General features: G+C 47.4%; 1 protein-coding gene across 2 annotated transcripts in view; it reads right to left on the minus strand.

Moving 5' to 3' along the window:
* Brpf3 (bromodomain and PHD finger containing 3) overlaps window positions 1-12,475 on the minus strand; it is a 34,258-nt gene extending 21,783 nt beyond the window's left edge. For both annotated transcript variants that reach the window (XM_027943682.2, XM_071613453.1), the window contains exons 1-4: window positions 12,343-12,475; window positions 7,548-9,033; window positions 4,561-4,717; window positions 2,011-2,142 (exon numbers count right to left, since the gene is read on the minus strand). In XM_027943682.2, the coding sequence (XP_027799483.1) occupies window positions 2,011-2,142; window positions 4,561-4,717; window positions 7,548-9,007 (1,749 nt within the window). In that variant the 5' untranslated portion in view covers window positions 9,008-9,033; window positions 12,343-12,475. The remainder of the gene's footprint in view (window positions 1-2,010; window positions 2,143-4,560; window positions 4,718-7,547; window positions 9,034-12,342) is intronic.
* Between the last annotated feature and the right edge of the window lie 476 nt (window positions 12,476-12,951).

A 12,951-nucleotide genomic window follows, 5' to 3' on the forward strand; every position in this document is an offset into this window, starting at 1 on the left:
CATTAATCTCATAGGCTGAGGGCCTCACTAAGTTGCTGAGGCTGGCCTCAAACTTGCAATCCTCCTGCCTTAGCCTCCTGAGCTGCTGGGATTACAGGTATGTATCACCATGCCTGTTAAACTTTTCATTATAAATTATCTAGTCAGTGTATTCTATTTATAGCAGCAAATGAAGTAAAATAGCCACCATTTTGTAAATGTTTCCTATGTTTCAAACACCATACCAAAACTAATAATGGTAATAATAATTATTACTATTCTAATAGTTTATAATTTTATAACCCATACTAAGTAATAGGAATGCCCTAAACATTTTATAAAATATGTGAGTATATGAGGCAGGTAAAGGTTAGATATTTTACAAACAGGAAGCTGAGGCAGAGAGAGGCTACCTGGCCCAAGGTCATACAGCTAATAAGGGGTAGAATTAAGATTCAGTACAAGACAGTCTGCTTCTTGACCATTATGCCCCTCTACTTCTCTATTGTATTACCTCTGTTAATCACTATAACTCTGAAAGAGAAATTTTTATCTCTATTTTACAAATATGGAACCTGAGGTTTGGAGAAAGTTGATGGAGTCACAAATCTAAGGTCATCTGACTAAAGAAAGCACAGATGGCATTTTAAAACAGGTCTGACTTAGTCCAAGAAGTACACTGATAAAATTAAATGTGCCTTGGACCAGAATTTTTTTACCTAGAGTTGCAGTTACTGATCCCATTAGCACTAGAGTGTCTGGGTTGGACTGGGGTGACCAGGGCCTTCAGGCTCATCTTGCAAGTGGCAAACGACTTCATATATTTAAAGTGGAATGCTGTACAAATCTTACTTTCTATGTGTACCCTAATGTGAAATGGTTGGGAAGCCCACCTCTTGGCCTCATCAAAACAAGCCGGACTGCTTTACCAGACCCAGGGCCTCCTTCTCCCTCTCATTTCTCTGACCTGAGGCAGGAAGAAAAGTACAACTATGGGACCAAGCCTGGGATGGCACTTAAAGTCTGAATTCATGGAGAAGATCCTGAGATAGCCTCCATGGTCACCCATGCTAAATATGGTAAGAGCTGCCCAGAAGCATAAGGAAAAACTCAGGCTATTGACCTGCTAGAGAAGAGCTGAACAGTGATATAGGGTTCAGAGAAAGAGAGTAAGGAGCATTTTTAACCCAGGCCTCTGAAGCACATGAGTAACGGCTGCTATTCCTGGACCAGAGAGAACAATTCTGGCTTGTCATCCATTCAATTAATAGTATTTGCTCTCTGCCATGTGCAGAGCCCTACAATAGATACTTTAGTAAGAAAAAGGGTATCAGTAACAACAACTACTGACACTTCTATAGTCCTTACTAGGTAAGCACTGTTCTAAGCTACTTTTTACATATACAAAGTCATCTAACCTCACAAAGACCTTATGATTTAGGCTCTTTTATTACCCCCATATCACAGATGAAGAAATGAAGGTATTAAGAGATTAAGTACCTTGCTTAGTGTTACACAGGTAGTAATTAGCAGAGCCAGGATTTAAACCCAATCTAGTGTCACAGCCCATGTTCCTAAACCCCTGTGCTATATCACCTACCTCACCATGCTCAGGGGAATAGAATTTCCTAGAATTGAGGTTGGGAAATTTAAATGATTCAAGACCATAGTGTTTAAGGGCCAAGTGAGAACCCTCAGCAACTCCCAGGCCAAAGGTTTTCAGTGATACCCATTAGAATGGCCTAAGAAGCTCTTCAAAATATTTAAGGTAGGCTTCCCACTGAAACATCCTGAATCAGAAACTCTAGGTATGCACTCAGGCATGTGATACGAAACTTATGCTTGAAGCCACAAAGAGTTGAACCTCAAAACATAGATGCCATCAGCAGCTCTATACCAAATACAGAGCAGGTAGACCTTGGAGCCCATACAGCTGGGCAGGAAAGGAAGCAAGGGGTCTCCTAGTGCCACACTAAGATTGGGAGAAAGGGACCCCGACAAAGCGCCCCATGACTGGGGGTTCCTCCTTACCTGCTCCCGCTTGAGCTTTTCTCTCTTCCGAATCAGCTCAACTAGCAGCCGCGCCCGCTCCAAGTCATGCCGCAGCTTCTGCCAGTATTTCAGCTCTTCCTTCACTGCACTTGTCTTTTCGTCGTGTTCTCGCTGTAGGAAGCAAGAGGAGGAGCTGGGGGCCTTCTTCCTCTCCATAGTTCTCTCCCTATTCAAGCCCCACAGGCTTCAGGAGATAGCAGAACCTCACCCGAGAGCCTCCATTTCACCCCTCTTGCCCTGTGCCTTCCTCCCATCCTTCCCTGGCCTTATAACAAGATTCTCCATTAACAGTACAATAACCACTGCTGGGACTCCTTCTCCTGGTCCCTCAGGGATACCCGAGATCAGTTAGGGCCCTCAGGGCTAGAAAGAATTTCAGAAGAAAACTAATAGACACCTTAGGGGTGGAAAGAATCTCACCCTAGAGCTTCAATTTGGCTAGAAAACAAAGTCAAGTTCTTACTATTTGCTTGTACTAAGTGGCTTGAACAAAAATCTGTCAATTCTGTCCTAGAAGAGATGATAGTTGTTGGGGGAAAGAAAAGACCCAGTGTTTAAAACCAAAGCGCATAAAGACAATAAAAACTGATAATGTAAAACTGCACATAAAATGCGGACAAGACAGAAAGTAGAGAGGTGGGGGTTAGATAGGGAAAAGTTTCCTTGGGAGTATCCTGCAAGAGCTTTTGCATACAGTAGTAGACATAGATAGGCTAAGCAGTAAGGGAGGTCTCTTCTGGAACTGACAGGACCAGAGGGACAGAAATGTAGAGGTAGAATTAGTGATTCTGTGTTTAGTTGAGTAAAATGGGCTGGCCAAAGTAGAGAAGCTGGAGAACCACAAAAGCCATAGAACCCAGGATCCAGCTGACAAGAAGCCTCAAATGCCAGGGTAAAGAACCTGGACTTGGCCTCCTTGGAGAGGGAGAGTATATTCTGGAAAAGGAAGTGATAGAATGGAAAAACAGTATATGTGACCCCACCAGTCGTAGAGCAAAGAATTAGAGGCTGGAGACACCTACAAAACTATTTTGAAAAGAAAACTATTGCTGAGACTGAGGGGGCATGGATAGGCAAGATAGCATAAAATAAAGACAAAGGACTAAACTGATAAATCCCCCCAATAGCTTAAAGAATGATTAATTCTGACTCATTATAGGGGAAAAGTCAAAAGTAACTCTAAGGTGGAGAATTCTTGATATGAAGTCAGGAGGGGGAAGAGTTCCACGGCAAAAATGAGAAAATAAGTTTACTAAAAGGAAGGAAGATAATTCATTCAGGTTCCAGAATCTGAGTTACAGTAACTACCTACACATGGAAGGATCCCAAAGGGACTGAGGACAGAAAAAAGGGATGAGAATAGCAAAAAATCTGGAGATACTGACACAACAGTTATTTTCAATTATTTTTACTTGGACTTGCTCTCTAAGTAAATAAGCAGGCAGCAGAGGGAATATTACTGTTAAAGACTTAAAAAAGGGATCAGCAAAAGGTACAATCAGAGGGGTAGAAGAGATGGGAAATGATATCAAGGAAAAGCTTAGTCAAACAAAGACCCAAAAAGAAATGCATCTTGGGGCTGGGGTTGTGGCTCAGTAGTAAGAGCGCTTGCCTAACATGTGTGAGGCACTGGCTTCGATTCTAAGCACCGCAAACAAATAAATAAAATAAAGGTCCCTCAACAACTAAACAAAAAATTTTTTTACAAAAAGAAAAGAAAGAAATGCATCTTGATGGGCAGTATGGTGGGAATTTAAGGAAAGACTTGCTGGAGGAGGTCACTGACGTAAGGGAGAATTCAGGGAAGCAAATGGTCCAGAAGGCTCAAGAGGAACCAGACATAGGTTTGTACTTCAGGAACTTAGTTACAAAAGGCAAACTAAGATCAAACAGAATGCACCAGTAACGGGAAGGTTTCTTTCTTTTCTGGAACAACACTGTGGGATGATTTAAAGGCAGAAGTAATGAAGGATGTAAAGAGGGAGGGAAAACGGAAGATGTAAATACTGGAAGGAAAATCAGGAGCAAAAAAAAAAAACAAAACATAAAATACGCAGCAACTATAGTTGTTAACAGCTAAAGGCCACCACAATTGGGTGAGCTGTGCACTATAATAAGATCATAAGTTTTTTTATTTACTATGACACATTTTTTGGCAGATGGCAGTATACTGTCTTGAGAAAAGGGCGCCTTTTTCTAATTCACACAATGCAGCCACCCTGGCTCTTCTTCCTTTCTGTCCCATCTGGAGGGTTTCCCCACTATAGGGAAAGTTGAGCTGGCCCTACACTCTCCCCTAGAATTTGCTCCTAAGTCAAGCCTCTACTATCCAGAAAGGGCTGCTGTTAGGTCTGAAGATATCTGTAGTGCTGGAGGTTATTTCCAGGACAGACTACCCAGCAGGGTGATCATCTGTATAAAAGGCTCCACAGAGAACTCAGGGATAGGTGCCAGCCCCTCCTCTCAAATCTTCACTTCTCCTTCAGGCTCAACCTCCCTCCACCAGCCTCCAATCATCACTCCACCTACCTGTTCAGCGTTTCTTTGGGATTGCAAGTGAGAGTGCAGGCGCCGGATGAGGGGGACACCATTCCGTGCCTGCCGCTTCAACAGCCAGTAGTTGTGAAGCCGCTGCATGAACTGGTTTTTCCTCTGAAAGGAGAGACCACTACAGATCTTGTTCAACCTTGAGTAGAGGCACAGAGAAGTGAAAGATAGGGTCAGAGGGCAGCCCAGATTATAGCCCACACATCCTATCCAGAACCCGGTTCATTTCTGAGAGGAAGATAGAATAAAATAGCCAAATGCCTCACCTCAGAGAAAGCCTTGAAAAAGATAGCAAAGTTAAGCAGCTCAGATTCAGCAAGAGGTACTTTACTTGCTTTTCCACCTCCTGTGTCACAGCCTTGATCCTCCAAAAGAACCTATTTCCTGTGATCCTGGACTCCTTTATTCCAAGTATTATCTGAGAAATGGGCCTGTACACTAAAACCTCCACCCTCCTATTAGTAAAGGCAGCAAAAGAAACAGGAACTTAAATAAGCTATGGGCAATGTGGTCACTATTACTGCCTCATGTGGCTGAGGATCCCAGCTCACAATCAAGAAGGAAGGAAAAACCAGTAGAAATACATCAGGTTACTGCTTTCTGAGCCCAAATGCAACCCTTTAAGAGTTGTTTGATCTCTGATTTTCATTTTTAAAAATCAACAGCCTAAAAATGCCTAATTTTGAGCCAAATGGAGAAAAAAATGGATCTAAAGGTGTAGGATGGAGGATCTGAGGGAAAACCTAGCTAAACTACCCAAAAGAGAAGTCTTAAGGTCAGGGGTTAGGCCTGTAACACCTGGGGTGGAAGGAACCAGTAAGAACCTAAAATTTCTATGTTAATGCCCACACTGTAGGAGGAGAAACACTATTTACGTCACAAAAGACAGAAAAGCAGCTTAGATGTATCAATTGAATAAATGGTCAATGCAATGGATGCAGTTAATAAGATGGTGGATCTGAGTGAGATCGGAATCTATGATCTCTCTGCTCTACCATGGTGCATTCAAAATTGTTTCTCCACAGGGTAAGTCAGGTCTCAGTGCTCCTGTGTTATTTCCTCTGTTTTGTCTCTTCACCCCACTCCACTGAAAAGAAAATAAGTGTGGTTAATCAAGAAGGCGGAACCTTAGAAGGATGGGCATGTTGGGCAGGACATTGCTTACTTAGGTGTTGTTCATCTTCACAGTCAGACACTCCTGCCCCAAAGCCAAGCTTATAAAATCAAGACCTACACCTTTCCCCAAAGGACAGATCCCCACCAATGCCCATGCCAAGCACACCTGCCCAGATGCAGGCAGCCCCCTCCCTCTACAACCTTTTGGCCATGGGGGGCCCCAACAGCATTTGTGCAAGTAGGGAAAAGAATAATAATAATAAAATAGCAGCAGCAGCAGTGACCACCATTTATTGAGTACTTACTATTTGCCAGACACTGTGCTAAGTGCTTTACTAATATTACCTCATTTAGTTTTCAGAATTCTATGTGACGATTCATTTATAAATAAACTAACTAAGACTTAGAGCTGTTAAGCAACATGTCGAGTCATATAAGTACTAAGTAACAGAAGGTCCGTCTGGCTCTTAGTCAGTGTAGCTGGTGCCTGGGAGAGGCTCTAGAAGGACAGACATGACACCCAAAGATCTAGCCCCAGGGCCTAGTCACACTACAGACAGGGACAAAGCATGGATCTACTTACCTCAGGGAAGAGGTAGCCTAGAACAGCTCTATGCCTAGAATACACCCAGAATCACTGAAATTCTAACTTGGGCCATAGGTTGCAACAAGAGCATCCCTGCCTTGATCTCACTTTTATGTCTTCTTCCTCGTCTGCCAAGTCTGGTTAGGCAGATTTGTCCAACCAGAAATGTAAACAGATTTCATACTTTTCATTCCCCACAATCTTCCAGTATTCCTTTCTCCCTAACCTTTTCATGGAGGCGACAGTACTAGCCTCGAGGTATCGTGAGCTACAGCTTGTAATCCAAATCTGTCACTTTTCACCTGGTCCCATTTCTTAGAACAGGATGTGGCATGTAGTAAGTGCTCAATAAATATATCATTGAATGAATAAAGATGTAAACAACTTTACCTCCCGGGGCCGTGGTTTCTTCATCTGGGGGTATGGGAGAAGGTGCAAGGACTACATTAGATGAATAATCTCCAACATTCCTTCCTGCTCTAATCCTGTATACTTGCTAATGAATCACCCTTGAGATGAGCCCCTGCTGGAAAATCCTCCTTGTTTCTTGCTTTTCTACCAAATTCCCACCTAACTGCTTCAACAACTTAACTGAGATTTTAAAACAAGTACAATGATTTCTCTACAGCTTCAATGGGGGCCCAGGAGTTTTAGTTACACAGCTAAATTTTCCCCTAAATCTAAAGATTCTGAAAAGAAGGAATAAAACGTTCTTCCCACACTGCCACCCCCTCATACAAAGTCCCTGATACACCCAGGACAGAGTTTGTTGTACAGAAAACCTGTCAACCCTTTATCAGAGTGGTTCCAAATTAGGAATACTTCTATTCACCCAGGGGTGTTTGGAAACTCGTGTGAGGTTTTCACAAAGATCAGGCAATTGGATGGGATGAAACGCATTTACCAAGAGCAAGGATGCTAATAAACATTTAGAAATGTAAGGGACAGTTCTAACAATGAAGAATTATTCTGTCCAAAATGCCAATTAGTGCCCTTCTGAAAAATACTACCTTATATATCCTGTTACCCAAGTTTCTAAGCAACTCAAGTGTTTTGCTTTACCCGGAACCAAAGGAAACACATTACTCTGAGGATACAATCAAAACCACAAAACAAGCTGGGTGAGCCAGAATCCAAAGGAGATATTTAAATATGGGGCATAGAAAAAGACATCCACCAACCATATTTGAGGAAGGCCTGGCCCAAAGCCAAGACCAAACCAAGAAGAAATCATGAATCGTTAAAGAGTCCATCTGGGCAGGCTCACCTGTAAGAGGGTATCTGTGGGACAGTGACCATGGGGACAGTGGCGGTCCCCATGGTGGGTGTGTCTCGGCCTGCTTCCTCTGGCTCCTTCTTGATCTTTTGCTTCAAACTCATCTTGTTCTTCTTGGGCACTCCCTTCAGAGGGCCACCCACCCCACTTTGGCCTTCCTGCTCCTCCTCCTCCACTTCTTCCTCTTCTTCTTCCTCCCCACCACCCTCCTTCAGCCCATCCTCGTCCCCAGCCTCACTGAGGCTTCTGGGGGAGTCACCCTTCCTCCTGGCAGTGGCAGAACCTGGTGGCGAGTGGGCCTCACAGTAGGCGGTCTTACGCACGGTGAAGATGGTGCCATTGAGGCTGGTTTCTCGCATGGGCTCAATCTTCATGAAGAGCCCAGCCCGCTGTGCACATGTCACATGGAAGGCTGTGTAGCAGTTCACTTTATGGCACTGGATAGCTGCACCCAGCCCCTTCTGCTTGCAGATATAGCAGGTGAGTTTCCATCGGGCAGGTGGGATGTTGTCGATGCCCTCAATAGGCTCCAGGAAGACAGTGTTAGCAAAACAGACTTCTGGAATCCAGATGGCACACACTACATGGGCCCAATGCCCATCACTGGTCTGTTTGAAGGCACCACCCTTGTTGGGGCAGAGGACACAATCCACAGGCCGAGAGGGAGACTGCAGGCAGCAGCGGCATAACCACTGGCCCTCGGGGATATAGGGTACACCATAGCACTCCTGATGTACGGCCAGGTTACAGATGTCACAGAAAAGAATGACATTGCTATTATGACATTCATCATCCAGGCATACACAGCAGAAGGCATCTTCATCAATGAGTGACTGTTGGGCCCCACTGCTACGACTCTCCAAGTATGACTCCTTCTCAAGCCGGTCCACCAGCAGCTCAAAAGTGTCTGCTGACACCAAACTGTGCCCATCTACTCGCCGCTTTTCATTCACCATGTCCAGCCAGGCAAGGTCCTCCTCATCCATGTCATACTCTACCTCTGCATCCAGGTCTTCAGGTGGCTTCTCAATGTAGCGGTAATAGGCAGCGGGCAGTGGGGGTGCTTCAGGCTGGCTGCCTGGATCCACCACACGGAAGCTGGGCTGTGGGAGGTGGAAGGAAGTTCCAGATGCATGCTTAGAGCAGGATTCCTTCTTTTTGCCCTTGGATGAAGTTTTCTTGGACTTGCCTGGGAACTGAGGCTGCTCGCTGTTTTCTTTGTTACTATTGCATTCGGTGATATCCTGAGCAGTCAGTTCATCTTCAGTAATGATCTTAAGTGGGTCATAGATGCTGATACGATGCAGGCGTCCATCAATATCCACCTCAACAATACGCTGGGCCTGGGCATATGTCAGGGTCTCCCGGGTGGGTGAGCACTTGAGACTGTAGGGGGATGGGGAACGCCGACCCTCGGCATTCTGCCGCGACTTCCGGCGAGGCTTCCTCATGGCACCTAGGAACCAAGGAGACTGGCCTAAGGAGAGAAGACCAGGAGACTGTGAGCTGGATATTCATGCATGTATGTATCCACTCACCCTTCCATCCAATCAAGTGGCCACTGGGAGGACTAGCTGTTCCCTTAGTCTGAATAGTCTGCCCCTGAGGCATCCACAGGGCTTCACCTCCTTCAGGCCTTTCAACAAACAGCATTTCTCAGTGAGACCTTCTCATTACTCTGTACACCACTGCAAATACCTTTTCTCCACCAGCTATGGACATTTTATCCTGCTTTATTTTCTCCTATAACACACTCCATCTTCTACCATGCAATGTAATTTACCTATATATAATGTTTATTATTTGTTTCCTTCTGCTAAAATATAAGTTCCAAAGGGTTGGGAATTTATGCCTGTCTTCACTGCTATATCCCCAGTGCCTAGAGTGATGCCCACCTCCTAAGTAATCCTTCAATCAGGATTAGACAAATATATTCAGTGAATGAAAGGAGAAATGATCCCTGTCTTCAAGGTGCTATGTCTTAAGGGAAGGGAAAGAAAACAGATCCTTACAATATGACACATGGAAAGAGCTAATGTTCAAATGGTCTATGTAAGGTTGTGGGACACTAACTGTGAAAAAAGAGAGGGTGCTTAAGACTTCAGAAAGAGAAAACAGGATGGCCACAGTGGTACACATTGGTAATCTCAGCTACCTGCAAGACTTAGGTGGAAGGATCACTTGAGCCCAAGAGTTTAAGGCCTGCTGGACAACATTGCAAGATCCTGTCTCAAAGAAAATGTTTTTGAGCTCTATACCTGAACACTACGCCCCATTAGTGGATTGAAAACTCACAGGTCTAGAGCCCTCTTCCAATCCATCTTACCATGATCAAAAGCCCTATCTGGGCAGGGGTTGTGGCTCAGCAGTAAAGCACTCCCCTAGCATGGGTGAGGCCCTGGGTTCAATCCTCAGCATCACATAAAAATAAAATAAAATAAAGGTATTGTGTCCAACTACAACTAAAAAATAAATATTTTTTAAAAAGCCCTATCTCTTCCCCGCCCCCCACTTTTTTTAAGTGGTACTGGGGATTGAACCCAGGGCCTTACACATATTAGACAAGCACCCTACATCTGAGGTGCATCCCTAGCCCTTTTTAATTTTATTTTGAGACAGGATCTAAGTTGCCCAGCACATGCAGTCTCCCTGCCTCAGCCTCCTAAGTAGCTGAGATTAATGGGCATGTGCCTGCATGCCCAGCTCCAGAAGTCCTATCTCTTCTGTTCAGGGTGAAGGCATCTAAAAGGCTTATCACATGTGGTCAAAGGCTTCAAACTACAGTATGCAGGGCATTTCCTGCAAATGGAAGCAACCAGGATAATTGGCTAATAATATATTTCCAAGCAGAAACCCTGCAAGTTCTGGGAGTAGCACCAAAATATTTTTACAGTTGTAAGTGTACTGTGTGGGTTCCTCAGTGGAACCAAGACCAAGGTGACTGGGACAATTATCTGAGGTAAATTCCCAGTACTTTGTTACCTCATACTTACATCTAGTCTACCCTTGTGAAACAAGGAGAAAGCTCTAAAGTTTTCCACAACATTCTCAGGATGGAGGGAACTAGGGTATGTGGTTATCAAAGCCATTACTACCAGAAAGACTTTGGGGATATGGTGTCCCACAGTATGGGCACAGATTTGGAAAGGTATGAACAGAGAAAGAGCTTTCAAGGGGAAAAACCAATTTCATCATCTTGGTTGCAGCACCAACCATCTTTACAAAGTGGATGGTGATAATAATTTAACACACTTTTACTAATCACAAAACCCGTTTCCTTTTGGTATTGCTCACAACCACCTTGGATGACATAGAGATAGTATTTTTTTCCATCTTGTGCAGCTCAGAAGGGTGTCACTCAACCCAGAGCCAGTATAAGGTGGTGTGGTACGAAAAGAGGTTCTGGGGCAATCGAGGTTCTAATCTTGGCCCTATGGGACTCGGAATAAGTCTTCTAACTCCATACTTCATCAGTAAGGAGGCTAATAACATCTACCTCTTAAGGGCTGCTGTTTGTTAATAAAGTATTATCAGCATCAACATCCTTATTTAAAAGGCCTTCTATCCCAAAGTGACTGAAACAAACAACCTGCCCAAGGAGCGGCAGGCACACACCCCATTTGGAAGCTCAAGGAAACAGAATCATCACAGCAATTCTGTCCAGGTTCCAGATACCCTTGGCCACGAGATTCCTTCCAAATACCAAGTTCCCAGAGGCAGGCCAGGCCAGCAGATGTGCTTCATTACCGCCACCCCCCAAGGCAAGGGAGCCCCTAGGAGAGACAGACCTCTACCTCCATAGTTCACAGAGCCCTCCCTTCAGCAAGCCCTGCACAGTCTTCCCACCTGCCACCTCCTCCGCAGCTCAGCAATCTCTCAACCAACCAGCAAGTATCTATGCAGACCTCTTCTGTCCCACCCAAGCCTCTAGCCGCCGGGAGGCAAACCCTACAGGAGGAAGGGCTGCAGCTGAGGAAATCGAAATGAGCTTCGCCCACAAGGCGCTGACAGTCGCGTTTTTTTGGCGGGAGTTTTTCAACCTACACAGCTCTTTCCACATACCTATGAAATACCCTCAACATCTCCCCGAGATGTTCTCAGCAGCCCCTGGTCCCCTACTCGCCCACCCCACCCAGATCCCCCAAAGAACCAGGAGTTTCTGCAATTAGACGGAATCTCCTGCACTCTACACAAGACACTCCTGAGACGAGGGGAGACCCCAGTCGAGGCTACTGCCCCTTTAAGGGACGCCTCTTTCAGAAGAATCTTGACCCCTCAGAGAAGAATAAAGGAGGGAAATAACATCTCCTCCCCAGAGGGGAGAGAGAGGGCTAGGGCATCAGAGACATACTGACGCGGAGTCCGACCCTCAGAGAAAGCGAGCGCCAGCGAACCAGCGGGGCAGAGAGCCGAGCGCCTATTGGCCGCCTGACCTGCCCGTCAGGGGGAACTGGAGGGCCAAGGGAAGCACAGGGGGCGGAACTCTCCTCTGGTCTGGCCAATTGGAGAGCGTGGCGGAGGCGGGGCTTGGCAGCTTGGCGTCTAGGGCCGGGGGGAGACAAGATGGCGGGTGCGGGAGGGGGTCCTTGCTTTTCAGCTCCCCCACTCGCCCGCCTTCTCCTTCTCCGCCGCCGCCCTCGCTCCAAGAGAGAGCTTTCGCGCCGCCCCCGCCCCGCTTGGGAAGCCTCCCGCTCCCCGGTTTCCACCCCCCCGCGAAGTCCCTGGTCCCCGTAGGCCCTGCTGCTCCCGCCCCCGCTCCGTCCGGCCCCGCTGCCGCCCCCATTACCTCAGCCGCCGGCCCGGCCCCACCGTTCGGGGCCCCTGGGCGCGGGCGGGACGGCTGCCGAGCAGGTCGGCGCGGCCCTGGGAGCGGAGCGCGGCCTCCTCCCGCGCCAGCCTCCGCGGCCTCCGCCGTGCCCCCTCCCGGCGCGCGCTGGGGCCCCAGCCCGGCCGCCGCCACTGCCGCCGCTCCCGGGGGAGGAGGGGGAATGGAGCCGCCGCCGCCGCCGCTGCCGCCACGGAGCCCGGCCGAGGGGAGGGAGGGATCAGCCCCCAGGCAGGATCCGCCCCTCCGGCCTCCCCCCGCCACCTCCACCCCTTCCCTCGCTCCCTCCCTGGCTCCGCGGGCTCTCCCGCTGAACAGGAGCGAGAGCGCGAAAGGGGGAAACGGGAAAAAATCCCCCCGCCCGTGCCCGGCGCGGCTGCGGCCGGGGCTGCGCGGCGAGGAGCGCGGAGCCGCTGCCGCCACGGGGCACCGTCCCCAGCTCGGCCTCACGGTGGCGGTGCGGACGCGGCGGGGGCACCGAACAGAAACCGGGTCTGCGCCCGCCGCAGCCCCGACTCACCCCGGCCCTGCCCGCGGCGGGATGAGCCCGTCCGGAGAGCTGGAGACGTT

Source organism: Marmota flaviventris, chromosome 6 (assembly GCF_047511675.1).
Source record: "Marmota flaviventris isolate mMarFla1 chromosome 6, mMarFla1.hap1, whole genome shotgun sequence".
Taxonomy (NCBI): Eukaryota; Metazoa; Chordata; class Mammalia; order Rodentia; family Sciuridae; genus Marmota; species Marmota flaviventris.